Here is a 27,707-nt window from a genome sequence, read left to right on the forward strand (position 1 = left end):
AACTATGACATCAGTTTCCTGTCAATCGATTGATTGATTAATCGACTCATTGCTTCAGCTCTTTATATCTATCAGGTAACTAAACAGGTATAAATACCTGAGTAAAAGTACTTAGTTACTTTTCACCACTGAGAACAGTTTGGTCGAACTGAGCTTTCACAGTAACATCAGAAATAAATGAGATTTATTGAAGTAAAACAAAACATTTAACCATTGATGTCCATTCATTCATAGTTTAGGTATCAGGAGTAAAAGTACACAAGTATTCTCAGCTTCATGTAGTTACAGCTGGACTGTACTGCAGTATTAGTACTGGTTGTACTGCAGTATCTGTCGCCATCTTGGTTTTGGAGCCTCCTCTTCCTCCTCTTCCTCCTCTTCCTCCTCCTCCTCTGCAGGTTTTACTGTTTGTGGTCTGCCTGAGCGTATTTACCTGGCGATGAATCTGAAAGGGCGACTCGACAGACGGTACACAGACAGACCACCGAGCTCTCTGCACACACACACACACACACACAGACACACACACACACACACACACACACACACACACACAGACACACACACACACAGACACACACAGACACACACACACACACACAGACACACACACACACACACACAGACACACACACACACACACACACACAAAGACACACACACACACAGACACACACACACACACACACACACACACACACACACACACACACACACACACACACAAAGACACACACACACACACACACACAATAGGTCACACTGAGACAGAAAAAGGGCAAAAACAACCACTGACGTGTTTCTGCTGAACTTTCACCAAAGAAAAGAACAAAATTTGAAGCTTTTTCTTAGACAAACAACTGATCCGTTAGCTGATCACATGTATTTAGTGATCATTAGGATCATCAGTGCTGCACGATAACGTGTGTGTTCAGTACAGAGCTGTTAGCCTTCAAACAGAGACTGTAAGACCTCAAAATAATATATTATACTGATAGACATGAAAACAGCTGTTTAAATGTGCAGGAACTACAAAATGAGAGTATAGTGAGAAACATTCTCAAAATAATGAATGAAATGAAAAACTTTCTTAGAATATGTTAAAATAATGACTCAGTAACTCAAAATAATAATAAAAAATCTTCGGAAAATCTCAAAATAATGAAAAACTTTCCCTAAATAGTAACTTATTATATGAAAACAATGAGAAACATTCACCTGCTGATGATTCAGCATCTAAAAAAAATGACTTATTATCTCAAAACATTAAGTATTTCCAAAAATATCTCAAAATAGAAGCATCTTAAAATAGTGAAAAACTTTCTCAAGAAAATTTTAAAACTAAAATATCTCAAAAAATGTGACTTAGTAAAATACTGACTGAGTATTTTCTCCTAATAATGGCTTAGTATTTCTATTTATTTAAAACATGTATCTGTGGTTTTTATGTGCAATGATTCTTTTGGGGTAAAATAAAAAGACAGAAATACACACAAAGCACCAGAAACTTTCTATCTGAGGGGAAGAAACCAACACTGAAGCCTTACAAACAAGTCAGGCCTGCAAATAATGATTATTATTAATGACAGTTTTCTTGTTTAATTGTTCAAAACATCCAAAAACAGTGAAAAATGCACAAAGTGGCGTCATTAAATGTCTCGTTAAACTATATAAAATCACATTTGAGAACCTGGAACCATCAACGTTTTGTCATTATTTGCCTGAAAAATGACTTAAATGTGTTCTTCTTTATTGCTTCCTGTCTCTGTGTGCTGAGGATCATGGGTAATGTAGTGTTTGACAGGCATTTAAAAACAACAGTCATGCAATAATCCAATATCTTTTCTTATTGTTGTCGTATTTTCCAGGATTATTGTGTGTTTGTGTTGACAGAAACATTAAAAGTTAAACTTCAGTCAGTCAGTCAGATTATTTCCTCCTCCACCAAAAACTTTCATTTGTGTCTCAGGTGAACAAATATTGTCTCTGAGTTTATTTCCGTGCAGCTGCTGAGTCCTGAGGGAGCACGAACGCCACACCGACCTGCAGCAGGTGCTCGCTCACCTGAGAGCTCTGAGTCTACAGGAAGGAAATTACTTTTCCAAAAACCCACAAATCAGTGTTTTCTCCCAGAAAAGCTAAGAAACAGACGAGTCTGCTCTTTAATTTGTATTTTCTCTGCATCTTTTTCGAGCTAATTCAAAGAACTGATTCAGCTTCTTGCTCGTGTTTTTCTCTGAGGAGCTTTTACTTTCACCTGCAGACTTTTCTCAGGTGAATCTGCTCCTTTTATCTCATTTATTTCAGGAAAAACAAAAATCCTTGAACTTTCTTTCGTCTCCTCTGATAAACCTCAACCACGCCGACATCTACTGGTGAGCTGCTGCTGCTGCAGCAGAGTGAAATCACACCTGTTTTCTGTTTTTAGTGAGAAAAAAAAAAGAATAAAAAAGGTGATAAAATGTGTAAATGGAACAAATGAGCACAGGTGAAGTTTCCATGTGTGAGCGGATACACCTGTTCACTCAGTTTATCATCTTTTCACAGAGAGTGAAAGAAAATATTGATTGAAACGGAAGCAGTGAGCCTTCATGTGACAAATTATTGAATTTATTCATGATACATGTGACATCTCAATATAATAATAATAGATAAAACTACTACTACTAATAATAACAATAGCATATATCATATTATCTCGGCTGATTTTGTGATCGTCAATAAATTATTATGTAACTGACACAAAAATAATCATAAACAATCATTCAGTACTTTTATGTGCACTTGGCAATATTATTGAAAATTATTTTAAGAATTATGCAAAATTGATTTCATGTGAAACTCTTATGTGATTGCTAATAAGTAATTAATTTATTTTACATAATACTTTGATTTAAAAAAAATAATTTTTGTTAATGTGTCATATTATATGGAGGCTTTTTTTTTTTTAAAATCACATTTTCCATAAAATATATTTTAAATATTTATGCTACCAAAAAAAAAGTCACCATGTCACATAACACGAAAGCTACTGAAACTAAATAATACATTTACATAAAATGTTTAATGAAAAAATAAGATAAATTAAAATCTAATATAAATATTTGTGCCCTATTTTGTAAGTGTTGTGGGCCTGTTAGAGTCACTGTGTCACTTTACACAGAACAACTGATAAAAAGAAGAATTTTTTACATTAAAATATTTATTAAAAACACAAAAAGAACCCAAATCAAAAATAAAGAAGTTTTAAGTTCCTGTGGTGATTTAGAGTCACTTTATCAGGAAGCTCCTGAAACAAACATCGTGTATTTAATTGAAATATGTTATGTAAAATAAAGTTACCGGTCACATTAGTCTGCTACATTAAATCAGTACAGTATTTTTATTTATCCTTATTTTACTGTTAGTCTACTTCGCCGCGGTTTGATGTTTGTACCGCCGGGCTTCCGTAACCCGGAAGTAGAAGCCAGTTAGCTTCTCTTGTGCAACACAAGGACATCTGTGAACTTCTCGGGTTATTTCAGCGACTTTCACACTTTAAATTTGTTTGCAGAGACTCGTCCAGCTGTTTGTCACCACCGCCGACCTGAAGGTGAGTGTTTTTAGGGGAAAGAGGACGCAAACATGACGTTAAAAGACACATTCAGATTGTTTGCTAACTAATTAGCTTGTAGCTCACAATGATTCTCATGTGCTTTAATGAATAAATGCATGTTTATGGGTTGATTGATAGTTAACTCAGCTCTACCAAACATTACCTCCAGTCTGCAGATTCAGGACTAATACTGATCATATTGTTACAATCAGTTGTTTAAATGGGTTAAATCAGTTTGTAACTTTCCCCATTTTCATTGATCTCCTATTGATGTATTATCAGAACATGTGTGAGGTCCTCTGGGGTCACTTTATATGAATATAACACCACATGTAACCTAATATCTTTTTTACTATAAAAGCATCACTTACTGAAGGTTATTTAACCTTTTAGAGGCAAGAAGATCAATAAGTGAGATCACAGCAGATACAAATACACTCCAGTTCTGTATCTTGAGCTTGAATTCTTCAATAAATAAAATAAGCTAAAAGGGAAGTGGAGAGCTGTGCAGTTTTCTAGGATTCATTTTATTTCTTATTGAGCACATCGTTAGAGGCTCCAGCAGAAAAACAGACACTTTGAGTCAGACGCAGTTGCTTCAGGCTTCAGCTCAGGTGATCTTGCACCTGTTTTATCATTTAGATACCAAAATATGTAAAAACTCGGTGTTTGATCCTCCTCAGATGCCTCCAAAACCTCTGGAGCCGCTGGCCAAGAGAGTCATGAAGGGAGTGATCGTCCTGGAGCTGGTGGGCGTCTTCGGGGCGTACGGCCTGTTTCACATGATGAACAACAGTCAAGGTAAAGCTCCACGAAGAAATAATCTGTCAGACATAAACTGAAGAACAGTGAGATCTTTATGGCTCCTAAACAAAAAGAAAAAAAATCCTGTTTTATTTCCCCTACCTGCAGATTTCAGGAACACCATGAACAGGAGGTTTCCATCAGTGCTGGAAGGTGAGCAGACGATTTGTCCTGTGGTTTGTGTCAGGATTGGATTTTATTTATTTTAAGGGTAATTTCTATGAATCTATGTATTTCTGTGTAGGTAGTAAAAGTGTTGGAACTGGTCCAGTAGATCACCTCAGCCAGCAGCCACCAAACGGGCTGCAATGGCTGCAACGTGATCCTTTGGGACAACTGCACCTGATCACAGTAGGTCCACTAAAAGAGCTTGTTTGATCCACTGACAGGCTCAGAGTGTTATTCTAAGTGTGTGACAGCATCATGGAAAGGATCCCTACAGAGAGAGACCTGGAAGATCCTTTTGGTTTAACCACAAACAGCACACACACCAGACTACATTCACTAAAACAGGGATTTTACCTCGCAGAGCACAGGAGCTGCTGGCTTTCCTCTGCTTCAATCGGTTAGTTTGTTAGTTTATATGTGTTATTCTGTGACTTTGGTGTTTTCAAGGATTAGTTCAGATCCAACACAATATTTGTTTAATACAACACACCACAAACAAACTAACCGATTGAAGCAGAGGAAAACCAGCAGCTCCTGTGTCCTGTTCTCTAAAATCCCTGTTTTAGTCAATGTAGTCTGGTGTGTGTGCTGTTTGTGGTTAAACCAGAAGGATCTTCCAGGTCTCTCTCTGTAGGGATCCTTTCCATGATGCTGTCACACACTGAGAATAACACTCTGAGCCTGTCAGTGGATCAAACAAGCTCTTTTAGTGGACCTACTGTGATCAGGTGCAGTTGTCCCAAAGGATCACGTAAAACATATAAATGTATTTTTTTTGGTAAAACACTTGCATAAACAAACCATAAACTGCATCGGAAAACATTAATAACTTTAATTTGATTAATGAACTCTGTACAGTGTCACAATAGATACAAGATAAATCTGTTTTGTATCACTGACTGTATATAAGAAGAGGACGAAGCCTCGAGTTTGGCTTTACGGGTGACGTTCAAACCTCTTCCTGGTGTATCTTCCTCTAAATGGGCCCATAATTTACTAAATGAACATCCTTCTGTGCTGAAGAAGACTGTAAACTAGAGACTGAGAGCAGAAACTCATCAGGAAAATGTTCACTGAGCTGATAAATCAGGAGAGAAGTCGCCGCGTCCACGTCTTTTATACAGTCGGTGAGATGTAACCATGGCAACGTAATTGTCCCTTGCACAAAAGTCTTAAATTGTAAAAAAAAAAATAAAACTAAAACGCGGCTCCTCTTCAGGTCGTTCTGAACTCCAGTTTCTGCTCCTCTGTCTCCTCCCAGTTTACTACCAGTCCAACGAGTGGGCGGGGATCAACGGCCTCCGAGAGAAGGACCAGGACGCCTGGGCGGCCAAACGGGACTGAACGCTGTCAAGTCGAGCCAGAAAGAAAAAACAAACAAACCCACAATCCACTGCTGCTACTTCCTCCTCTTCTTGCTGACGAACGTCTTGCCTCCGGCTCGGCCGAACGGCTTCCTCTTGTTGAACGCCGCCTTCTTCCTGCGAAGCGTCTTGGCGTCGCGGCCGTGGATCCAGTCGTCACGGTGGGACTCCCACTTCAACTGCTTCAGGCCTGCGGGGACGAAGAGGAAGAGTTAAAGAAAAGACGTCTTCATCAGCCGGATGATGAGGTCGGTGTTATTCTACGTTTCTTATTGTTAACAAATCCCTGTAGACTTTAATCCCATCGGTTCTTAATCAAACGTTCCTCTAACAGGAGGAAACAGTGCATTTGTTGGGGACTATTTTCAGCGGCGGATGAAGCTCCAGCAATTAACAGAAAACTGATCGCCATCTGCTCCGATAATTAACTGATCATTGAAGTCATTTTCAAGCCAAAATTCTTGTTTAGGCTGTCAAATATGAAAACTTGCAGCTTTTCTTGGTTTCGAGTGAAATTTTAAAAACATTTTCAGGTTTTTTTCCTGAACTACAACATAATGAAGTTTAATTAGGGTTTTTTTTGCCCAATGAAACCGAAAATAAGCTGCGTACCACAGATTTAGCGTCATAATAAACTCTAGTGAGGCTCATTGAAGTGTTTTTAATAGTTTTTGGACAAAAATGGGATTTGTTGATAATTAGAAACACAGAATATCACCAGATTTATCTTTTCAGCTGATCAGAGTGATTTTTCTCTCTGTGGAGAAGTGATTAAACGGCTGGTATCCAGCAAACTGAATAAAAAAACAGTCATGTTGATTTCTGGCTTCGTCTTTTTACCTCTAAAGTCTCCATTTCTACTGGAGAGTTATTGTATCAGGAAAACCTTCCATGTTTTCAAACTGTAAATGAGCCTTTTAATTTCTTATCTATTTATGTGTTGCCTTCAGGTGTCCGTACCGCCGTCTGTAAATAGCATCGCTCAGGTGTCCTACCTGCTTTGTCGGCGTTGGACATGGCGTTCAGTCCGACGTTGTCAAACTTGGAGCCGGCGTTCTCGTCCAGCAGGGAACCAAACTGGAAAATAAACAATATATATATTATTATTATTATAATATTTTAACAACTGATCGATCAGTTGAGTCACTTTTCAAGCAAAATGCTGAAAACTGACTGACTTTCTGAAATGTGAAGATTTGTCTATACCAATATACCAATCAATCAATCAATCACAAATGTTTACTGTTGTATACTTATGTAAAATTGGATTTCCAAGCCAATTGAATTTAACTGAAAACTGACTAAAAGAAAGAAAAGAGACGCTAAACGTCGACGCCGTTATCTCATGAACTGGTTTCATGGTCAAAAACAAGCAACACAAATGCTGAGGAACTTTTTTTTTGGATGATTTAGGAGGCAAAGTTCCTGTAAAACCTGATTGCACCCCTGATGAAACTGCATATCTTTGTGTTAAAGGACTGAAAATACTTTAATACACCTCCCTGAGGCTGTGAGGGAGAGAAAAGGGTTAATGGACCGTGAAAATAATCATATCAATAATCAGTTTCAGCAGAAAACGAGGTTTTTAAATCAGCCAGTGACTCCGGTGAAGCCTGAAGAAAAGTCTGAGTTCTTTCTGCTTCTCTCAAAGTTTTAAACTCTAGTTTTTAAACTTTTCTATTTGTTTTTATCATCTCACCTCCTCAGCAGAAGCAAACATGGCTCCATCTTTCTTCCCTTTCTTCTTCTTCTTGGCCTGTTTGGAACCTGTGAAAAAGAGCAGCGATCAATAAAAATGCATTAAAACGAGACTTCAGTGTTAAATTAGGGGGATTAAATATTGTGAATAAGTTAAACTAACCCAAAGATCCGGAGAAGTCGGGCTCCTCTGATGACTTCCTTTTCCCCTTCTTGGTACGAGGAGTTACATCTGGAGCCTCCATCTCATCGTCTGAATCTGCAGAGAGGAACGTTTTTATTTCGTAGGAAAGTTTAACTCACCATCCTTCGTACCGGGAACAGGTTTCACTGTTTTTAAAGAGGTTTGGTGCTAAGATTTGTATGTGAACTCACCACCAAATGCAGCGTCGTAGTCGTCGTCCTCCAGCTCCGGAACTGAGAGAAGAGCAAAAAGATAAAGACATCACTCTACATACTCAATGAACCTGGACAACACCATATATATAGTATATATATACAGGCTCAGAGTGTTATTCTAAGTGTGTGACAGCATCATGGAAAGGATCCCTACAGAGAGAGACCTGGAAGATCCTTTTTGGTTTAACCACAAACAGACGTTATATCGCTCTCTGCACACACACCAGACTCCATTCAGAAAAACAGGGATTTTACCTCCAACAGCACAGGACTTGCTGCTACCGCTGCTTTGTTCACTTTGTGTATTTGTGTTATTGCGTGACTTTGGTGTTTTAAAGGGTTAGTTTTGATCCAATGCAATAACTGTATGATACACAACAACACAAATGAACTGATAAACTGATGGAGGTAGTAGTTGAACAGCAGCTCCTGTGTTCTGCGAGGTAGAATTCCTGTTTTTGTGAATGGAGTCTGGTGTGTGTGCAGAGAGCGATATAACGGCTGTTTGTGGTTAAACCAAAAGGATCTTCCAGGTCTCTCTCTGTAGGGATCCTTTCCATGATGCTGTCACACACTTAGAATAACACTCTGAGCCTGTCAGTGGATCAAACAAGCTCTTTTAGTGGACCTACTGTACTGGCTGCTGGCTGAGGTGATCTACTGGACCAGTTCCAACACTTTTACTACCTACCAGTCACTCAGACACCATAATATGTAAAAATGTTGCCTTTTACATTTATATACAATATAAAGTTTCCAGATTTGCAGAGATTTAAAGAAAATGTACAGAAATAATAAACAAACTAGAAATTCTATTTAAAAAAAATCACAGAATATCAAAGAAAACATTCAGTTATTTGTACTTTTTATGTTCCCACCTTCATCATCATCATCATCTCCACCTCCACCTCCGTCAAGATCCATGAACGTCCCTCCTTCCTCCTCCAGCTCATCTCCGAAGTCTTCCTCGTCCATGCTGCCCAGAGACACCTCCTCATCGTCCAGGTCTTCCAGGTCCGAGTCGTCCACGTCGGAGTCCGAGTCCTCCCCGCCTTTCTTTTTTTTCTTACTCTTCACATTCCTGACAAACATGGAGGTGAAACAGAGCAGACGGAGAAAACATGAACAGAAACAACCAGGACTCCCTCTCCAGGTCAGTCAGGCTTTTCCAGGACTTTCCAGGACTGAAGACTTTTATTTTATTTGTATTTTATACTGCTCTTTCTCTTAGTACTTCTATTTTATACAGGACCTCTATTTTATTCTATATATTTATCTTGGCCTAAAACAGGACCTGAGAACGTAATTCCGTACCTCCTCGTGTAAACGTGTGCTGGTGTGACAAATAAAGTTCCTTGAATCCGAGACTCTTTAATTTCTGTCGTCTCCTCGTATTTGTTATAATCATTGATTATTATTATTATTATTATTCTGAAAGGTTCCTGATTCTGACAGCATTTTTATTTTATAAAGGCTATTTGACTTTCACGCAGTTTCAAGTACGTTTCAAACCTTGAAAAAGCATTTTCAAGGATTTCCAGCACCCGTACGAACTCGATTTAATGGACTGAATAGCCAGAAGGTCGCTAACGAGGAGGAGAAACAACCAGAACCAATCAGGATGCAGGTGAAACAGGAAACAATGTGAAAATTACAGAAACATTACAAGGACTTGCCTCAGTAAATATTATATATATTCTCTATATTTAACAGCTGGGATGGACTTTTTTTTTTTTTTTTTTTTTAAATTCCATGACTTTCCAGGAATCCCATGACCCTAAAACTAGAAGTGGTCTGCTCACCCTGCGAAGTCCAGATCGTCGGCTGCCATCTCGGTGAAGTACGAGTCTCCTTCACAGGAATCTGTTCAAACACAACAGGATTCAAGAAGTTAAATAGATTCAATAATTCACACACGAGGTTCAAAGAGGAAATTCACCAAAATACTATTTTAGGTCATTCAACACTATGAAAATATGAAAATATAGAAGATACAAATAAAAAATATAAATTACTGAGTGTTAAGAACAAAATCAGTGGTTATAGTCAAAGAACAACAGTAATAATTATTCTGTGTTAATATTTCTACAGACTTTTAAAGACTTTAGTGCCAGTTTTATTAAATTTAAGGTCATTTTTTCTATAAAAATTTAAATCAATGTGGAAAAATATATAGTTTAAAATCAGCACAGTACAAGTACAGAAAAATGACAATAACTTTTCTTAACATTTGCCAAAATACATTTATTAGTGTGGAAAATACGTATATTTGTCTTTAATGGTATTTATCACTAACTATTTTTAAAATTTTTAGATGAATATGTTAATGTTTTATAGTTTAACATAGTTTTAAATAAATAAGCAAATATTTCCAAGTTTATACATGTTTTTTAAATAAATACATGTTTTTAAATTTATACATGTTTTTTAAATAAATACATGTTTTTAAATTTATACATGTTTTTTAAATAAATACATGTTTTTTTTTAAATAAATACATATTTTTTAAGTTTATACATGTTTTTCAAATAATCTAAACATGGTTTAAAATAAATAATTAAATGTTTAATAGTTTAACATAGTTTTAAATAAATAAGCAAATATTTCACAGTTTATAAATGACTAAAACATTTTAAAGTTAATATTTAAATAAATAAGTAAATGTTGACCATGTATGAAGCAGCTGATAAATTGTATGTGTAGTTTTTTTTTTAAATTATTTTAAATGTTTTTTTACTGGATGTTTTTCTTTTTTAACGACACTGACCGAGTATTTTCTCGAACTCGTCATCGTCCACGTCCTCCACGCTCTCGTTGTCGCCGTCTCCTCGCGGCCGACGAAGCTGCTTCTGCTGCTGCTGTTTCTTAAAGAAGCTGCAGGAAAGAATAAATGGAAAAAAACCAAAAACAAATAAATAAATGATCACAAACGGCCTCTAAACTGCATCAATCTGTTGCCATGGAGACGCATTTTGTGTGAAGCAGCGGCTGAAACGCCAGCAGACTCACCGATGGAAGAAAACGTCTTCCACGGGGATCTGACTCTCGTCTTTGGACAGAAACTCCTCACAGTTCACTGACAGAGAGACAGAAATATAAATAAATAAAAACATAAAAAACACTTTTCACAAAACGATGAAACTAAAAATCCTGAAAACCGACAGAATCCCACCTGGTAAAGACTTGACAGGTAACTTCTGTTTGGGCCTCAAAGCTGCGTTTTCTGTGTTTTCTAAGAAAAAAAAACCAAATTAAAACATTAAAAGTTTCCCTTTTGCTTTAATCTGATAATAAAACTTATAATGAGCGAGAAATAAAGTTCGTTACGTTTTCCCTTCTGCTGTTTGGGGTTTCTGAAGACGAACCGATCCAGGAATCTGATGAGGGTGAAGTCCTGCAGAGGGTCACCTGAGTACTGGACGGACCCCCCCTGTGGAAGAAACCGCCTCATTAAAGGGGACGAATTATGCAAAATACACTTTTTAATGTCGGTCCAACATCAACATGTGACCCTGGTGTCATTAACAGACCCTCAAGGGCTACGTGCTAACGCTAGCTAGCAGCCTTAACGCTAAGACTACGAGTTTTTAGTTAGTCTGTTGGTCTTAGCGTTAGCATGTTGCTAATGTGTTCCCCCCTTTGGAGGGTTGGTGGGCGGGGCCTGGTCATGCCTCTGACCAATCAGAGAACACTGGGCTTTTCAGGAGGGGGGGGGGGGGCTTAAAGAGACAGGAGCGTTCAGAAAGAGGAACAGGATGGGTTGTTTTTTTTAAATGAAAGCATGTAAACATGTTTTATGAGTATGTTTGTATCTATATATATGTATGTATATATAAAAGTATGTGTATCTTATAAGTATGAGCCTGAAAATGAGCAGAAAGTAGAAAACAAACACCACATTTACTCTAAAAGCACCACAGAAGAAGAAGAGAAGAGGTGCTGTCAGTGGAGTAATGTCACATGAACCAGCTCCACTTTGTTTAGGACTTATTTGTCTTTGACTTGAGGTAGAAAATACAAAGTTTTACCTGCAGCATCGTTTTTGCAAACAGCGACACTGAGGGGTGGAAGTGGACGGCGAGCTGCAGAGACACAAACAGGAAACAGTGTTTATCTATTTCACACACGCTAATGTTAAGTCTATTCCGATCGACCATGTTTTAACTGAGATCTCAGCATCTCACAGACGAGTCGACGTCTTTGTTTTTTTTTTCTCACCCTCTGCAGCTCCCATAAAGTCGTGTGGTCGGCGCCGCAGAATAACGGGTTTCTGTGCAGCGGGTCGTAGATCTGCATGCTCTTCCCTCCTGGAAGAGAACAGGGAGGAACAACAAAGACCAGAATATATTCTATTACAAACTGTAAATACACATATTTAAGACGTCCTTCATCCCAGGTGCTGTAAATATACAGAATCTGACATGAATAAATCTTTAATCTGACCCGTCTGTGTTTGTTTTTATTGATTCTTTACCGTCTTTTTATGCTGCTGCTGCTGCTCGTGTCTGTCGGGACGAAGACAAACTTAAAAATATATATTTTATTCCAAGATGTACGCCAGAGAGGACGGACGTGTTCGAACTGGAGCTTCGGTTTATTAAAGCATATAATAAACAATAATGATGTGAACATGTTTCCAATCAAAATCTTAAAAACTCTAATTGTTGTTGTCTGCATTTTATTTCCAAAGGTTTGATGGAAAGTGTTCATCAGTAATTATCAGACAAAACCTGATATTTACCTTAATATTTTCAGCAGAAATCCACATTTTAAGAATGTTTCTGGCTCTTTGAAAGATTAAATCATGATTTTACATTTTCACACGGCTGTAGTTGTTTTAAAAGCTTCTAAAATATTGTTTTCAGCTGCTTGTTGAATCAAACTGTGACTGTAACCCAGAATAAAAGTGAATTATTGATGATGACTCTGAATCCCAGCGGCTCACACACCTTCCAGGTTCTTGTGATGTACCCACGATGCCTCGGGCTTTGCCTCCTGCGTCGATGTGCTCGCTCCTTCCTCCAGTTTGTCTGCGTCCACAAAGCGCTCCTCTTCGTCGTCGTCACCGTTATTCTCCTCGGCGAGGTCCTTGAACTCCTCCTCCTCCCCGTCCTGAGTGGACAAAGCAGGAAGAAATGTTAAAAATTAAAACTAAAGATAAAAGACTGAAAGAATTCATCCACTGGATCAACGAAGAAAAGGAATTATTCTTTATTTATTCATTTTTACCACAATGTATCCTATTATTATTATTTTTATATTTCTAAAATACTAATTGAATAATTTAATATATACATATTTTATTAAAAAATAATTTTAAACACTTAAATAAAATATACATATTTTATTTTATATATTTTAATTTATTTATATTCCTGACATATTTTAAAATCGGTTAAAAAAAACAAACACAAATTTTATTAAAATATAATTTAAAACCAGGACTTCCTGGTGCACCATCTTACCCCGTCCTCCTGCAGCAGCATCCGGAGCCCCGGTTTGGCCTTCATGACCTCGGACACCAGGAAGAGCGCCCCGCAGGCGAAGCTGGCGTTCTGCTCGGCGCTGACCTGCAGCAGCCGCTTGACGAAGGCTTTGACCCGCCGCAGCACGATGTCGGCCTTCAGGGATTTGTAGAGCAGGTTGAGGAACATGCTCTGCCGGGAGGACGACGACAGGCCGGGATCCAGCAGCTTCCTGCACCGAGGAGGAGGAGGAGGAGGAGGAGGAGGAGGAGGAGGAGTTTACAGCTTCGTCAAACTTTAAGTAACTAGATTTATATTTATTGGTTTATTTTACAAACAAAACACATGAAAGAAAAAAAGAAAAAGAAAACTTTCTGTGCTGCAGATTCTTATGTTCTTTTACATTTAACAGTATTTTTATTTTTAAGTTTTCTGCATAAACACAAACTCCTGATGTTTTTATTCTTTAATGAATCATCTTCTCTTCTTACTCTGTTTAAATGAGTTTTTCTTCAGTTTTCTCTATGAATGTTTTCTAACAGCTGCTGTGGCTGAAAGTGTTGATTGAAACGGTGGCTTTGAAAATGTGCAACAATCCGTCACCTTTGCAGCGTCATATATTTTGGTGATATTTAATTTAATTGTCTTTAATTTCATTTACTGTTTTTTTTTAATCTTTCTTGAAAAGTTTTTTGCACTCAGTTTTGTGTCAAATTAATAAATAAAGAAATAAAGAAGTACTTTTGAGACATCAAAAAACAAACAAACAAAAAAACATAAAATTTAAGAGAATAAATTCAAAAAATTGGTTTGGAGGGACAGAAAAATAAGATAAAATCAAATAAATAAATTAATAAATAAACACTCACAAACATACTAAAAAACTATAATAAATATTACAGAATATTAGCAGAAAACAAAAAAGCAAGCGGCGGGGAGATGGAGTCGTGGTTGGAGCTGCCAGGTGAGGCGGTCTTACCTGTACAGAGCCACGTAGTATCGGTCTGAGATGGTCTGCTGGGAGTCCATCACCTGGAAGAGCAGCATGAGCGCCTGCACGGCCGTGTTGAACTTCACCAGGTGAACGACTTTGAACAGCGTCTCCAGCTGCTCCTTCACCTTCTCGTCCCCGGTGCCGGCGTAGGGATACGCCCTGTTCACGCCCGACAGCAGCACGCTCAGCATCTTCGACTCGATGTCCTTCTTCTTGACGCAGGCGCGGAAGAAGGTGAAGTAGATGGTGATGAGTTTGGCGGCGAGCTCGGCCTCGTCGTGGCTCAGCATCACCTGGCTGAGGAAGCAGACGGCGTAGTACTGCGCCTTCTGGCTGACGTTGGGCCGGAACATGAGCCGCTCCACCTCGCAGCAAACCACCACCTTCATGTTGGGGTGTTTCTGCAGCAGCGTCTCCAGCAGGTGCGACGCTTTGGCCGCCGTCTTGTACTCGGGGTCTCCCAGCTTGTTGACCACCTGGATGAGCAGCGCCCTCTCCTGCTCCGGGCGGTTGCACAGCAGCTCGTAGGCGGTGGCCAGCGCCTTCGCCTTGGTGGCCGCCACCGTGTCGTGGGCCATGCCGTCCAGAGCCTCCGCGAACTCGGCCATGTGGTGCTTCAGCTGGTGCTCAAAGTACCAGAGGGCGAGGCGGCGGTCGCGGGAGTCGCGGTTGCCGCTGGCCTTCTCCTCCAGCTGGTCAAACGGGTGCTGAGCGAAGGGGCGGAGCTTCCTGTGCTCTGGCAGCAGGTCAGACAGCAGCAGCTCGCGCAGCGTGTCCAGAGCCATCAGGCCGAGCCGCCGGCCGCCCTTCTTCTTCACCATGGACACCAGGTTCTCCACGTGCTCCAGCGTGTGCACCGGAGCGTCCTGGATCAGAACCGTCATGGCCGCCATCCTGTCCGCCAGCACGCCGGACGACACGACCGTCTTCATCCAGTTGGAGTTGGCTCCTTTCTGCAGGCTCTTCTTGCTCTTGTAGAGCGCCACGTCGGCCTCAAACAGCCGCTGGGCGAGCGCCTTGTACTGGGACACCAGTGAGGGATCCTGCGGGGTCGACGTCCACTCGGCGGTGTATTCCAGGTCGAACCACTTCCCTCCAGGTTTGACCAGCAGCACCTGTCTCTGCTGAAACTCAAACACATTCACGTTCTGTTTCGCCTTTTTCCCGGCGGGCGTCTGAACGTCTTTGGTCTTCTTCGTCTTCTGTTTGACCTCCGCCGTCTGGCTGCTGCCGGCTTCCTGCTGAGCGCCGGACGTCTGTTCCTCTGATGAAGCTTTCTTGGCTTTCGCCTTTTTACTTTCCTTCTCGCCGGCGTCTGCAGCGTCGCCCTCCGGCTCGTCTGGGATGACCTGCAGGCCGCTGAACGACCGGATGCCCAGTTTGGTGATGAATTTCTCCAGCTCGCCCTCCTCCAGATCGTCTATCGCTCCTTTCTTTCCTCCGTCGACGAGCTCATCAGAGTCGTTCAGGGTGGCGAGCATGATGTAGTCGGCCTACAGACGAAAAAACAGTAAACCGTTGTTCAGTGGTTCATTTTGAGCTGTTGGTCTGACAAAACATTTTAAAACGTCAAATATAATCGAGTGCCACCACAAATGTTCCTCTTTTCAGCTGGTGCTTCATTAGTGACAGATAATTAATAGTCGATAAATAATTCAAGCAATTCATAGAACAAAAAATATTTAGCTTTATCTGCTTGCAGCTTCTCAAATATGAAAAATTCTGCTTTTCCTTTTCTTTAATTTATTCTAAATTAAACTTGGGGACTGGGAACATATGCTGGGCACCAAATATTAACCAATCACTACAATAAGAAGCACATTCATCGATGGATAAAGTCATTTACTACAATCTTATTTAAGCTGTCATTATAATGAAAGAAACTACTCATCTTAAAAGTTAAATAACCCAGTTTTTACAAACATTTGACTGTAAAACACACGATTTATTCCAACATTAATTAATGTTTATTAAAAAGTTTGCTTTGATTATTTTGGATTATTATTTAATTGTGCCAGCCTAAAAATAAACACATAAACTGCACTCCAGACCAGGAACTAAGACACTAAGACGGCTGTAAACATCCAACATCTCCATGATTATTAAGAAGAACTGAGGTTTTATCTCACCTGAGTTCCTCCGAGCCGTAAAACCTCCTCCAGGCTGAACTCTTCTTTCTCTTTCTTCGTTGCCACTTCACCTCCATCGGCTTCCAAATCTCCATCTTCCTCCCCGCCGCTGTTTTCAGCCTCCATGTCGTCTTTTTCGGGCTCAAATGTCACTTTGCTTGTCGTTTTGGACTTTCTGCGTTGCTTGTTTTTCGCTGCCATGCTTGCTAAAGCATGAGGAGACGTGACCCGGAAGTGGAATGTGACGTCACGTCAGCGTTTCCGTTCTTGAAAAACGCGAAATACCTCCTATTGATTTTCTGTACATCTGTTAATTGTCTATACTTCGCCCATTAAATATTAATAAGAAAAATTCTAAGAGACATCGCTGTCATTTCGTTTGTTTTTATGTAAATGTTGTGCGTACCTATCGAAAACCGCGAAGAAGAACCACTTCCTGCTTCCCCAAGCCAATCAGAATTGTTCCCCCCACCTACGTTTTCGCCATTCGTCCAATCAGGGAGTTTGTATCAAGCTTGTCATTATTGGGCTTGATGATACAGGAAATGGAGGAAAATTTACCTTCAAAATAATAGTAAATGACACAGAGCGGACAGCATCTCCTGTAGCTAAAAGATGGAAAAGAAAGAAATAAGAAGCATTTAAGGAATATCTAAGGAAATATAGAGATGTGTTCACATGTTTCCAATTACTGTAATTTCCTGACAATAAGAAATAAGAAAAATTAAGCGGAAGCAGCTAATTTTTTTCATTATGAGTGAGGTCATGTCCTCAGGTATATTTCTTGGATGCTTATACTAAATTTCTGATTTTATAATTTTTCAAATTATTATTCTAAAATTTCATGATACTGTTGTGTTGACTGTTGTCTTTTTGTATGTACAATAACATTTTAAATGTTTTTTCAATCATCTGGTCAATCATCTTTCTTTTCTTTTTTTGTAGCACAAAATAAAAAGAATACAGTGTTTTTGCTCAGGGTATCTGGACTGATGCTTTTAGTATTTCTAAAATCCTGACTTTGGGCTTTAAGTCCTATTTTGGCTCACTGATGAATTAACATACAAATGCATTCACATTTAAAATTTTTTTAAATGTATATTTTGTTCTCTACAAACAGATATCTATTTCAAATATATAAAAGGCTTTATTATTATTTTGTTTTATGTGTAGCCTTGCTCTTTTTGGATGTTTTTGTGTTGAGCTGAGGAGTCAATGTTCCCATGTGAACTTGCAATGTACATAGTAAAAAAAAAAAAAAGAAAAAAGTCAAGTATGAAGTCGTTTTATTGTGAAAGGTTAGCCGGATGTTGTAGTTTGCTTCCCGTTCACCTCTCTGTTAGCATTAGCATCTCGCTCCCGGACAAGGACTTTGTAGCTTTTGGGCCACTTTTAAACCACCGACAGACACAGATGATCACACGTTTCTTTTTATCGTTTGTACCCGAAGCTAAAACGTTATTTCGGGCTGCGGGTCCGTTCGTCTTTGACCGTTACGATACTCAGAGCTAACGTGGCTAATGCTAACCGGCTAGCAGCTGCCCTGTCAGGAGCAGAGAGTTGGTCCATGTGGTGAAAGTTCAAGCTCTATTTTGGTCATTTTTTTCTTGAACTTATCACACAAGTCATGGCAGCAAACATCAGCAGAGGGTCGTAGTTGTTTGTGGATTAAAAGGCGGCAGAATGAGGGTTTGTTTCGGTGTAAAAACACAGCAGCTGATCAGCAGAGTCCTCAGTCATCCCTCCAGTCCATCAGCAGCAGGTGAGTGATCACCTGATAATCCATTTAAACATGATTTAGAAAGGCAGAGTATCACACTAATTCACCTGTACTAGTGTTGTGAGGCACCGTTCAGGCTGTAAAACCTAATTATCATGTGATTTTTGCTCGTTTTTTTGGATATTTGATGCATTTTTCACACAATTTAAGGTTTTATTTCACACGTGGCCCATTTTGTGACCATCCTTTACCCTTAGTACTGAGTAACTGCTGCACGCTTAGGTAAAGATTCTTTACAATAACTTTAAAACATTAAATTTAGAGTAAAGGTGAAATTCTTACTGCTAATGGCATGCTTGTGTGTGAGCCAATGAGTTTCCTTTTGTTTTAGTATGATTATTAGGATGATTATTAAATTATTAAACACCTCACCCAGAAATAGTTATTTTCTTATAAAATCTATGGTTTTGATGTGTGTGTGTCTGACAGTGGGATGGCGAGCTGCTCAGACCAGACTCCTCTGCAGCCCTCCAACAGGTGAGGAAAAGCCCCGCCTCTCCATGCTGCGACACCTGACCTCCAAAATAAAAGCCACAGGTCCGATTTCGGTGGCAGAGTACATGAGGGAGGTGCTCACCAACCCCGTGACGGTAAGTGACATCAGCCACGCTGAGTTAAGATTATTTTGAGCTGATAGTGAAAAACGAATGACTGATGTTTGCTGTAAAAGACTTTTGTTTTGAAAAGCGGGATGCTTAAGTGCATCGTTACATAGCAACCATTCTACCCCTAGCAACCACCCAGAGTCACCATGACCACCACTGCATGTGCCCTTAGCAACCACCTAGCAACGGCGAACAGTCGCCACAAGTGCCATCAACTGCCCACTCCGATCACCATAGCAACCAGCCTGATACACCCAGTGCACCATAGCAACCGCATAGTAACCTGGCCAAAAAAACTCATTAAATGATTGATTATCTTTTTAGATTAATTATGTCAACAAAATCTAAAAAGATCTAATGAAGTAAAATCACTCGTACAGCAGAATAATTTAACTGTGAGTCTGAAAATGCCCGTTTTGTCACTTTGATGCTGTTTTAAGATGAACTGTTCCTTTATATTTACCTTCTTTAGGGTTATTATGTGAGGAACAACATGCTGGGACCTGACGGAGACTTCATCACATCTCCTGAAATCAGTCAGATCTTCGGAGAGGTGAGGCTGGAAAACAACGGGACCTGATGAGATCCGTCACAGTCGTACTGTAGTTCGGTTTTAAGTGTCTGAACGTGACACATTAAAGACACACGTGAACGTCGATGAGTTTTCTTCTTCTACATTTTTGCGTCATATATTAAAACCTGTAAGAACACTGGCTGCTCTCTGCTCTCATAAGGTGCCACATAAGTAAAGTTTCTGACTAAATCACTTTCCTCTCTGCCGATGAATCGATGTGAGCGGGTGAATCTGATCTGATCGAGTGTGTTTCTGCTCCTCCCAGCTGATCGGCGTGTGGATCATCAGCGAGTGGATGGGAGCAGGTCGACCCAAACAGCTGCAGCTGGTCGAGCTCGGACCGGGGAAGGGATCGCTGGCCTGCGACGTCCTCAGAGTACGAAATCACATAGTACAGCACAAGTTTTTAAGATTAAATCAACATCTCTGAAGAAAATACCTCTTTTATAGCTCTAAAAAGCCTTAAACACACTCTCTTGCTTGCTGTACACTGATGTTCTTGTTGTTTTTTTTATTTCGAGCTCTTTATTTGTGGGGATTTTCTCCATTTATCAAACAAGTCATCATCATCTCAAAGCTTATGTGCAGGAAAATAAGAAACACTGGAAAGAAACCAAGAGAAAAAAACCAACAACAGCCAGATAACAGGAGGGAAAAAGGTGCAGAGGAGTGTTTAGGTAAATGTAGGGCCCACATCCATCTAAGGGGGTATTTTATACATATTTATATTTTGTGACCAGACCACATGTAAATAGTTGCTCCTTTTAAGTAGTTATAATATCAGGAGTTATTGTTATATACTGCTGGAAAGCACTTTGGTCGGTATGACTGTGAAACAGGCATTAAATGGGTGTTAAATTGTATTTTATTTTATTATGTGTTTACCTTGATAAACCCTGCAGAAGCTCTGACTGAGTGCCTTTTTGTCACATTATAAATTAGAAGTTTTTTGAATGGAGTTTGGTTGTGTTTCTTGTGCAGTACTAGATGCTGTTTTTCTCCTCTCCAGGTGTTCAGTCAGTTGCGGTCGGTGCTGGACGGAGCCTCGGTGTCTCTCCACCTGGTCGAGGTGAGTCCGGTGCTCGGCCGTCTCCAGGCCCAGAATCTGACCGGGGACCGCAGCCTGGAGGCAGAGGCCGAGGACGAGCCGGTTTACCGTCGCGGGGAAACTTCTGCGGGGCTGCCGGTGTCCTGGTACCGACGCTTAGACGACGTCCCCACAGGTAGAAGACTACTGCCACTGAATTAATAAAGTAACACATAGACAGGATTATGTAATCAGATTATAGTCACATTGTCAATTTAAAAACGTAAAAACAGACCAGACTTTGTTCACAGTTTCAGTAGTTTAATGGGTCATTTTGTCTTATTGACTTTTGATTTGATTTTTAGGGACATGAAGCAAAATAATCTGGGGAATTATGTGACAACATGCAAAACTACCAGTGGAAAATGTTTTTATCCAAATTTTTACTCCAAAAAAATGAATATATCTCAAAAACAAAACAATGTTTTGTTGTGTAGTGTGTTTATTTAGTGAAGTTTGATGAAAAAACATGTCAGATTTTAGTTGTTTTTTCTTAATGTCTGACATAATTTCAATACTTTTATCAATTATCTCACTCTAATGACTAACATAACATTTTAGCTGAGGCCGTACAAATTTTAGGGAAATGAAGCATTTGTAGAAAACTCTGAGAAACATCGTCACAATAAACAAAAACACCACTGTTATTCTTTTTTTCCTCAGACCCTGTGAGGAAGTAGAGAAGTGACTCTGTTAATGATCTTCTTCTCTTCTTCTCGCAGGATTCAGCATCTTTCTCGCTCACGAGTTCTTCGACGCTCTGCCCATCCACAAATTCCAGGTGAGTTTAAAGGAGCCGTGTGCAGAATCCCTGAATGATTTAAAGCTCGTTGTGATCACCTGAGCGTCCCGGTGCTGCTGTGATAACCAACACTAGATGGCGCTAAAGTCTAATTTAAAAAAAGTTCAGTCTCTCACATCTGCAGCATCAGTCTGAAGTTCTGACCTGTGTGTTTTTATGAGATCTTACTGGAGTATTTTCACACTGATGTTTTCTTTGGATTGTGTCCAAACCTTCATGTCTGACTTTGCAGGTTTTCTTGCAGGTATTCGGCTCACAGCAGTCTGAGTCTCTGTTTGTGTGTCTGTTTTGCTCAGAGGGCGCAGAAAGGCTGGCGGGAGGTGATGGTGGACATCGACCCGGAGAAGCCGGAGCAGCTGAGGTTCGTCGTGGCGCCGTCCGCCACCCTGGCCTCGTCCACGCTCGTGCAGGTCAGCGGCAGCAGGCTGAAATGATCCTTTAGGAGCTGGTCTGGAGCTTTCGACCGTACACTACAGTCCTCCTCATTTATCATGGTGCTGTAGATGTTTGTATTCATATTTACATTTTTCTGAGCAGGTTTGACCCTTTGGAGCCACCGTACAGATATGCCATAGCTTAGATTTTTATGATTGATACATATAAATAATTACACAGAGATGATAACAGTGATTTTACAGTTCTGAGTATTTTTACACTCTGGTATTACTGCTTTTACAACCGTGTGTGTGTGTGTGTGTAGGCAGATGAAAGGCGGGGTCACGTGGAGGTGTGCGCAGAGGGCGGAGTCATCGTCCAGCAGCTGGCCCGGAGGATCGCAGAGGACGGCGGTGCGGCGCTGATCGCCGACTACGGCCACGACGGAACCAAGACGGACACGTTCAGAGTAAGACAAACACTTTGTTGGGTTCACCTGTAACAATCTGACAGATCCTTCAAACACACCAGACTCCACTGACAAAAACAGGAGTTTTAACTTGCTGGTCTGCTGCTGCCTCCATCGGTTAGTCTGTTTGTGTTATTGTGTGACTTGTGTTTTAAAGTTTGGATGCAGACTAACATGTTAAAACACCAGTCACAGCCACTCGACCAGCAGCTTCCTGTGAGCTAAAATGACTGTTTTTATCAGTGTAGTCTGGTGTGTTTGCAGGGAGTGATATATAACGGCTTATATATCATTCCCGATGTGAGAGTCAGACCTTACTGAAGTGAAGTGAGGACACTTTGGGACCGTAAGGACATTTTGTCAGGTCTTCTCTTCGGCTTCAGTCGAAGGAAACAGATGTAGGAAGCAGTGAAGCTCGTCTGCTGCAGCCGGAGAGGAAACCAGGGTCGATGGTCTCGCCTCTCCTTCTCCGCCTGACACTTTCATTTTCTCTATAAAGACATTTAAGTGACTCTGAATCTTCTTTAGAAACTAATTTTTAAATTATTGCAGATTCTAAAATACTAAATGTAACTATGTGGGTGTGTGATAACCAGGAAGTGAACCAACCCTTTCTTTTCTTTCCCTCAGGGTTTTAAAGGTCACCAGCTCCACGACGTCCTGGCGTCCCCCGGCTCGGCCGACCTCACCGCCGACGTGGACTTCAGCTACCTGCGGAGGATGGCCGGAGGGGGCGTGGCCTGTCTGGGACCCGTCACTCAGAGGGCGTTCCTGAAAAACATGGGCATCGACTCCCGCATGCAGGCGAGTCTGAGGCAGCAGCTCAGATCAGGGCCATGTAGTGAAAAAAGAGATCAGTCCATTAAGGCCAGATAATATCAACACAGACTGGAAACTCCCTCCGATCCCTCATTAAAACCTCCCCCAGTATAGATTTATTCTGTTCCTATGATGCTGAAGTTGTGGATGAAGGAGAATCATTAAGTTTAATCTCATGAATTCATCACATCACACAGTGAACAGTTCTTAGAAACAGGTAAATAAATGAATGAACCCTCTGCAGGTTCTTCTGAGGAGCTGCGGCGACGCGTCCACCAGGGAGCAGCTGATCGGCAGCTACGACATGCTGACCAACCCGGACAAGATGGGCGAGCGCTTCCACTTCTTCGGCCTGCTGCACCACAGCCGGCTGGCCAAGCCCAAGAGACCAGAGGGGCTGGCGCTGGAGAAGAAGAGGAGCCCGGCGCCGCTGCCTGTGGCCGGATTCACCGAGCTCAGCTTCTCCTGAGGGTCTTTTAGCGGACCGGAGACGCACATCAGCAGGTCAGAACGGACGATCTCAACTTTTCTAGAGAGGTTTTGGAGCTCAGGTGGACATTATGGGACATTTTTGAAGCTCTTTCTTCCCAAATACTGTTTTTACAGCTGCTTTAAAGCCCCATATTATACAAAATGCACTTTTTCATGTCTTTTCAACATGAATGCATCTCTGGTGTGTCTACAGATCATCAGACTCGTCCTCTCTCTCTCTCTGCTGCTCCACCTTTCTGTAAAGGTGTGTGAAAACGCTCTGTTTAGACTTGGCTCTCTTTATGAGGTCATGAAGTCCGCCTCGCTGTCCGCAGTTGTTTTTTCCTCACCAACTCCAGCTCCCGCTAACAGGAGGACGTCGAAGGTGAGAGTGAAGCGGCAGATTGTTTCTGCTCGTCTAAAACTGAGTGTTCAGACAGCTGCAGCAGCAGTATATGAAAAAAATAATGTGTTTTTTGAACATTAAACCATGTGAACGTGCTCTAGCAGGACCTCCAGACACGAGTATGGACTTTAAAAAGAGCAGAATATGGGAATATCTTTAAAAAAACGATGGATGGCACAAGAAAGAAGCACCAGCTCTGTGAATGTCCAACATGAAGTGATCTAAAAATACAAGAAAATAAAACATTTCTGCGTCCTTTGACATTTATTGTTGAACTGATGATGTACATGGTTTCATTTTTATTTTCCAAAATCAAAACAATCTCTCAAAGTTCTGTCATTTCCAAGCCACATTTCCCACATCCCTAAAATTCAGAGCGCCACCGACAGCTGATACGGAGCCACCGGAGGAAAACTGTGCCAGAGGTCGGAGGTCGTCCCACGGCAGGAGGATCTCTTTCCTCCCCATGCTCGCCGCCGTCCGTCGGCCCTCGTCCACATCTTGAAGCGGTTAGCTGAGCTCACAGTTGTGCAGCAGCCATCCTCAGCGAGCGCCGCCGCTCCTCCGGTAGCAATTAAGAGATTCAGTTACACGTGTGGGGGGTCGCTGCTGCCAGAACAAGCAGCCGTCCTCCAGAGGAGGCGATCAGGTTCACGATTGGTAATTAAATGATCGTTTCCAAACATCCTGCTGCGGATCGTTATCAGCTTTTCCTCTGATTCAGGACGCTCTGTTTTCTTTTTCTTCTTTCTTTTTTTTGTGCCTGACCAGGTTTGAAGAGTCTGACTCACACATTTGGAAGGAATTAGATTTTTCTAGCTTTGCAAAAGCCACCAAGCACTATCAGATGTTTTGGGTTGTGCCTTTAATTAATCTGTCATCAGTTTGACGCAATTTAAGCAACATCTATAAAACCTTCTATAAAAGATTTAGCCGTTAAATCCCAGAATCACATCAGGAAAACAGATTATTAACTCCAGATTGGAAGATTGTACAAACTGTGGAGGAGATTTTCAGACTTCAAATCAAAGATATTGCTTTTTTTTTTTTTTTTACCATAAACTCTTTCCATCATCTGACTTCAGTAGAAACTTTTTAGCTCTTTACTCTCAAAGAACAGCAACTATCTTCTGGAAAAATCTCTTTAAACCTGCCCATTGTTGGGAAAAGTAACCTGATTGATTGGTCCCACTCTAGTCAACGCTAAAGATCCCACCAGAAGCACCGGGGCGTGTTTCAGAAGCGTCCTGCTCTGATAAAGATATGCTCCTGGTCTATTTCTATTTCTGACAGAAGTCAGACAAACAAACAGCAAAGAGAATCAGCTCAGTTTTCAAAATAAAAGCCCCCGTGCAGACTTTCAATGGTATATTCCAGCAGCACAGTATTATTCTCTAATGGGGGACTTCAGCTGCTGTCTGTAGCTGCAGCACAACAAAGCAGGAAAGAAACACATTTAAAACAGCAGCAGAAGAAGAAATGCAGCCAATTTGATCCTGTTAGAAACATGAAAATCAATAGAAAATGACCAAATCAACAAAAACTTGAACCTGGACTGCAGCCGTAAGGCGACACGGACGTGCCCGGTGGGATTTCAGGGTCCTACGTGTAAATATCAGCGATGCTGCTGTTGGCTGTAACGGAGGATTTGAGTCTTTACCTACTTGCTGCTGCTGTATGAATAACCAGGATGTAACCAAAGAGATCGTTCCCATAGCAAAACCGTTCAGCTTTAATATTCCCCATCAAAGTCAAACACATGAATCAACATTTCTTTGCAAAAAAATATAAAATGTGTGAAATAAATTCTCAGGCTGGAGTCGGATCAGGATCAATAATGTTCTACAGTTCAGTTTTTTTTTTTTTCTCTTCTCAGGACAGAAAGACAAAGGAGGACAATAGCAGCTCGATTCTCAGCTCGTCTTCATACAAAAGGTTCAGAAACGTCAAAAATAGAAATAACTCTGAATTTGTTTCTCTGCAAAAGTATCACGGTGTCTGATTTTCATCTGACATAAACTACCTAAAGTCTAATAAATCAATTAATTAACATTAGCTGTCTTTTAGATGGACGTGATTTACATGTAATCTGGTTCTGACGAAGGCTGCAGCTTACAGTTGTTTTCATTATCGATCATTTTCTTGACCAATCGATTAGTTGTTTGGTTGATAACATGTCATAATATTGTGAAAAGTGTCAAATGATTTTTTCCAAATCCAAAGACGACGTCCTGAAACATTCAGTTTACCGTCACAGAGGAGGAAAGGAACCAAAAAAATATTCACATTTAAGAAGTTGGAATCATAAAATTATGGCGTTCTCCAAACGCTAGAAGCTTTGAGAAGCTCACACTGATATGTTTGTTGTTTGTCGAATTTTCTAAATCTCTACAAAGACGGTGACGAGAGCAAAGTTAGCGCGACATGTTAGCAACGACTGTGAGAGTAAAACCAGGTTGAAAAATACTGGAATTTACCTTTAACATCCAACAGTTGTTGACGTGCTAACTGTTAGCGTGTTAATATTCTGCTGTGTGGCGTTAGCATTCAGCTAAAAGAGTCTGAGATGTCCTAAGCAGGCCACCATACAGAGGTTAAATCCCTTTGATTTGGTTAGCGTGACCTTTCCTCAGGACTAACTTTACAATCATTACCAAATTAGTCATAACACCCAAGAACCCAGTTTTCTTCCATCCTATAATTTAGTTTTCTGTTGTGCCACTTTGGTGAAGTTTTACTTTTGCAGATGAACAAACTAGAAGTTAATATCAGTAAAATTCCCCTTTTTTTTCCCCCAATAGTGCAAAAACATCCCAACAAGGAACGACGACAACAACAAAAAAAAAAAGTTCAGTACATGATCAAGAAATAAACGTGTGGTTTTTCTCAGTTGGCGTCACACAGGACGAGTTCATCTCTACACAGCTTTATGAGCCCTAAAACATGACGACGACGTCAAAAGTAAGTTCATGACGGAGTAAATAAACGTGGTTGTTGTAGCTAGCCCTTCTACGACTCGACTAGCAGTGCTGCGTTCACTGTACGTTGGATTCTTTTGGCTCTCTGGGTGTTTTTGTTATGGCGAGCAGGATAAAATGAAAGATGTGTTACAATTGAAATGATGTGGACCTGAATTATCGCAGCAGTGAGCGCGTCACAGCGTCCTCACACAGCTGCCTGACCGCCGCGTCGGCCGGCCCCCGTGGTAACAGTTTCCAATGCGGAGCGTCGGCAGCGACCGCCGAGGGGACTCCTCGGATAGGAACCGTTTTCCCCTTGGGGGGGGGGGGGGACCCTCTACGGGTCCTCCTCCATGTCGTCCAGGTTGGGAGACATGATGAAGTGTTTGGGGCAGTGCAGCCCTCGCTCGTCGGCGTACTCCTCCCAGCGGGCGTCGTCGCTCTCGTGGGTGATGTAGCGCTCGCCTCGCCGCGTCTCGAACTCCCTGAGGTCCAGCCAGGTCTGGTAGTCCTGCAGGATGACGAGACCGACAAGTAAAAACAATACGCTTCAATATTCACAACACTTTTAGCACAAAGAACCTCAGACGTCGGATTTTTTATTGGCCGATGCTTTTTGCACTCGGGTGTAAAGTTGTGGCTTCTTAACCAAACCTCTGGCGTTCATAATTACTTCAAACGCTGTGAAATTGAGATGAATTGTGACCCTCTTGGCTTTCCATAGTTTATTCTACACATTGTTA

At 40.9% G+C, this 27,707-nt stretch overlaps 4 protein-coding genes across 4 annotated transcripts in view; 2 read left to right on the forward strand and 2 right to left on the reverse strand.

Moving 5' to 3' along the window:
* The first annotated feature begins 3,474 nt into the window (after positions 1-3,474).
* On the forward strand, positions 3,475-5,961 carry LOC139217666 (protein CEBPZOS-like). The gene is made up of 4 exons (XM_070849057.1): positions 3,475-3,592; positions 4,279-4,396; positions 4,508-4,552; positions 5,829-5,961. Exons 2-4 carry the CDS (start codon positions 4,279-4,281, stop codon positions 5,909-5,911), a joined length of 246 nt encoding a protein of 81 aa, XP_070705158.1. The 5' UTR covers positions 3,475-3,592; the 3' UTR covers positions 5,912-5,961.
* On the reverse strand, positions 5,384-16,834 carry cebpz (CCAAT enhancer binding protein zeta). The gene is made up of 17 exons (XM_070849051.1): positions 16,617-16,834; positions 14,473-15,980; positions 13,494-13,725; positions 12,978-13,140; positions 12,247-12,335; positions 12,057-12,110; positions 11,356-11,458; positions 11,201-11,260; positions 11,038-11,104; positions 10,796-10,902; positions 9,831-9,891; positions 8,907-9,109; positions 8,005-8,046; positions 7,793-7,888; positions 7,631-7,698; positions 6,927-7,008; positions 5,384-6,121 (listed from the first exon to the last, which is right to left on the reverse strand). Exons 1-17 carry the CDS (start codon positions 16,815-16,817, stop codon positions 5,967-5,969), a joined length of 3,291 nt encoding a protein of 1,096 aa, XP_070705152.1. The 5' UTR covers positions 16,818-16,834; the 3' UTR covers positions 5,384-5,966.
* Positions 16,835-18,250: 1,416 nt separating this feature from the next.
* ndufaf7 (NADH:ubiquinone oxidoreductase complex assembly factor 7) lies at positions 18,251-24,259 on the forward strand. The gene is made up of 10 exons (XM_070849466.1): positions 18,251-18,378; positions 18,826-18,986; positions 19,474-19,554; positions 19,841-19,951; positions 20,585-20,798; positions 21,385-21,443; positions 21,761-21,874; positions 22,165-22,308; positions 22,939-23,112; positions 23,372-24,259. Exons 1-10 carry the CDS (start codon positions 18,300-18,302, stop codon positions 23,594-23,596), a joined length of 1,362 nt encoding a protein of 453 aa, XP_070705567.1. The 5' UTR covers positions 18,251-18,299; the 3' UTR covers positions 23,597-24,259.
* Positions 24,260-25,072: 813 nt separating this feature from the next.
* Positions 25,073-27,707, reverse strand: part of LOC139217663 (serine/threonine-protein kinase D3-like) — a 38,115-nt gene continuing 35,480 nt past the window's right edge. Inside the window, exon 18 of the mRNA XM_070849053.1 lies at positions 25,073-27,475. Coding sequence (XP_070705154.1) covers positions 27,302-27,475 — 174 coding nt within the window. The 3' untranslated portion in view covers positions 25,073-27,301. The remainder of the gene's footprint in view (positions 27,476-27,707) is intronic.

Source organism: Pempheris klunzingeri, chromosome 18 (assembly GCF_042242105.1).
Source record: "Pempheris klunzingeri isolate RE-2024b chromosome 18, fPemKlu1.hap1, whole genome shotgun sequence".
Taxonomy (NCBI): Eukaryota; Metazoa; Chordata; class Actinopteri; order Acropomatiformes; family Pempheridae; genus Pempheris; species Pempheris klunzingeri.

Excerpts from the sequence above, each read along its gene's own strand:
- LOC139217666 (XM_070849057.1), top strand. The coding sequence starts at position 4,279 with ATGCCTCCAAAACCTCTGGAGCCGCTGGCCAAGAGAGTCATGAAGGGA. Across the intron at positions 4,397-4,507 it reads CATGATGAACAACAGTCAAG|ATTTCAGGAACACCATGAAC; the intron begins GTAAAGCTCCAC and ends CCCTACCTGCAG. Across the intron at positions 4,553-5,828 it reads GTTTCCATCAGTGCTGGAAG|TTTACTACCAGTCCAACGAG; the intron begins GTGAGCAGACGA and ends GTCTCCTCCCAG.
- ndufaf7 (XM_070849466.1), top strand. The coding sequence starts at position 18,300 with ATGAGGGTTTGTTTCGGTGTAAAAACACAGCAGCTGATCAGCAGAGTC. Across the intron at positions 21,875-22,164 it reads CCTCGTCCACGCTCGTGCAG|GCAGATGAAAGGCGGGGTCA; the intron begins GTCAGCGGCAGC and ends GTGTGTGTGTAG. Across the intron at positions 23,113-23,371 it reads GCATCGACTCCCGCATGCAG|GTTCTTCTGAGGAGCTGCGG; the intron begins GCGAGTCTGAGG and ends AACCCTCTGCAG.
- cebpz (XM_070849051.1), bottom strand. The coding sequence starts at position 16,817 with ATGGCAGCGAAAAACAAGCAACGCAGAAAGTCCAAAACGACAAGCAAA. Across the intron at positions 13,141-13,493 it reads TGCTGCTGCAGGAGGACGGG|GACGGGGAGGAGGAGGAGTT; the intron begins GTAAGATGGTGC and ends TTGTCCACTCAG. Across the intron at positions 11,459-12,056 it reads TTGCAAAAACGATGCTGCAG|GGGGGGTCCGTCCAGTACTC; the intron begins GTAAAACTTTGT and ends TTTCTTCCACAG.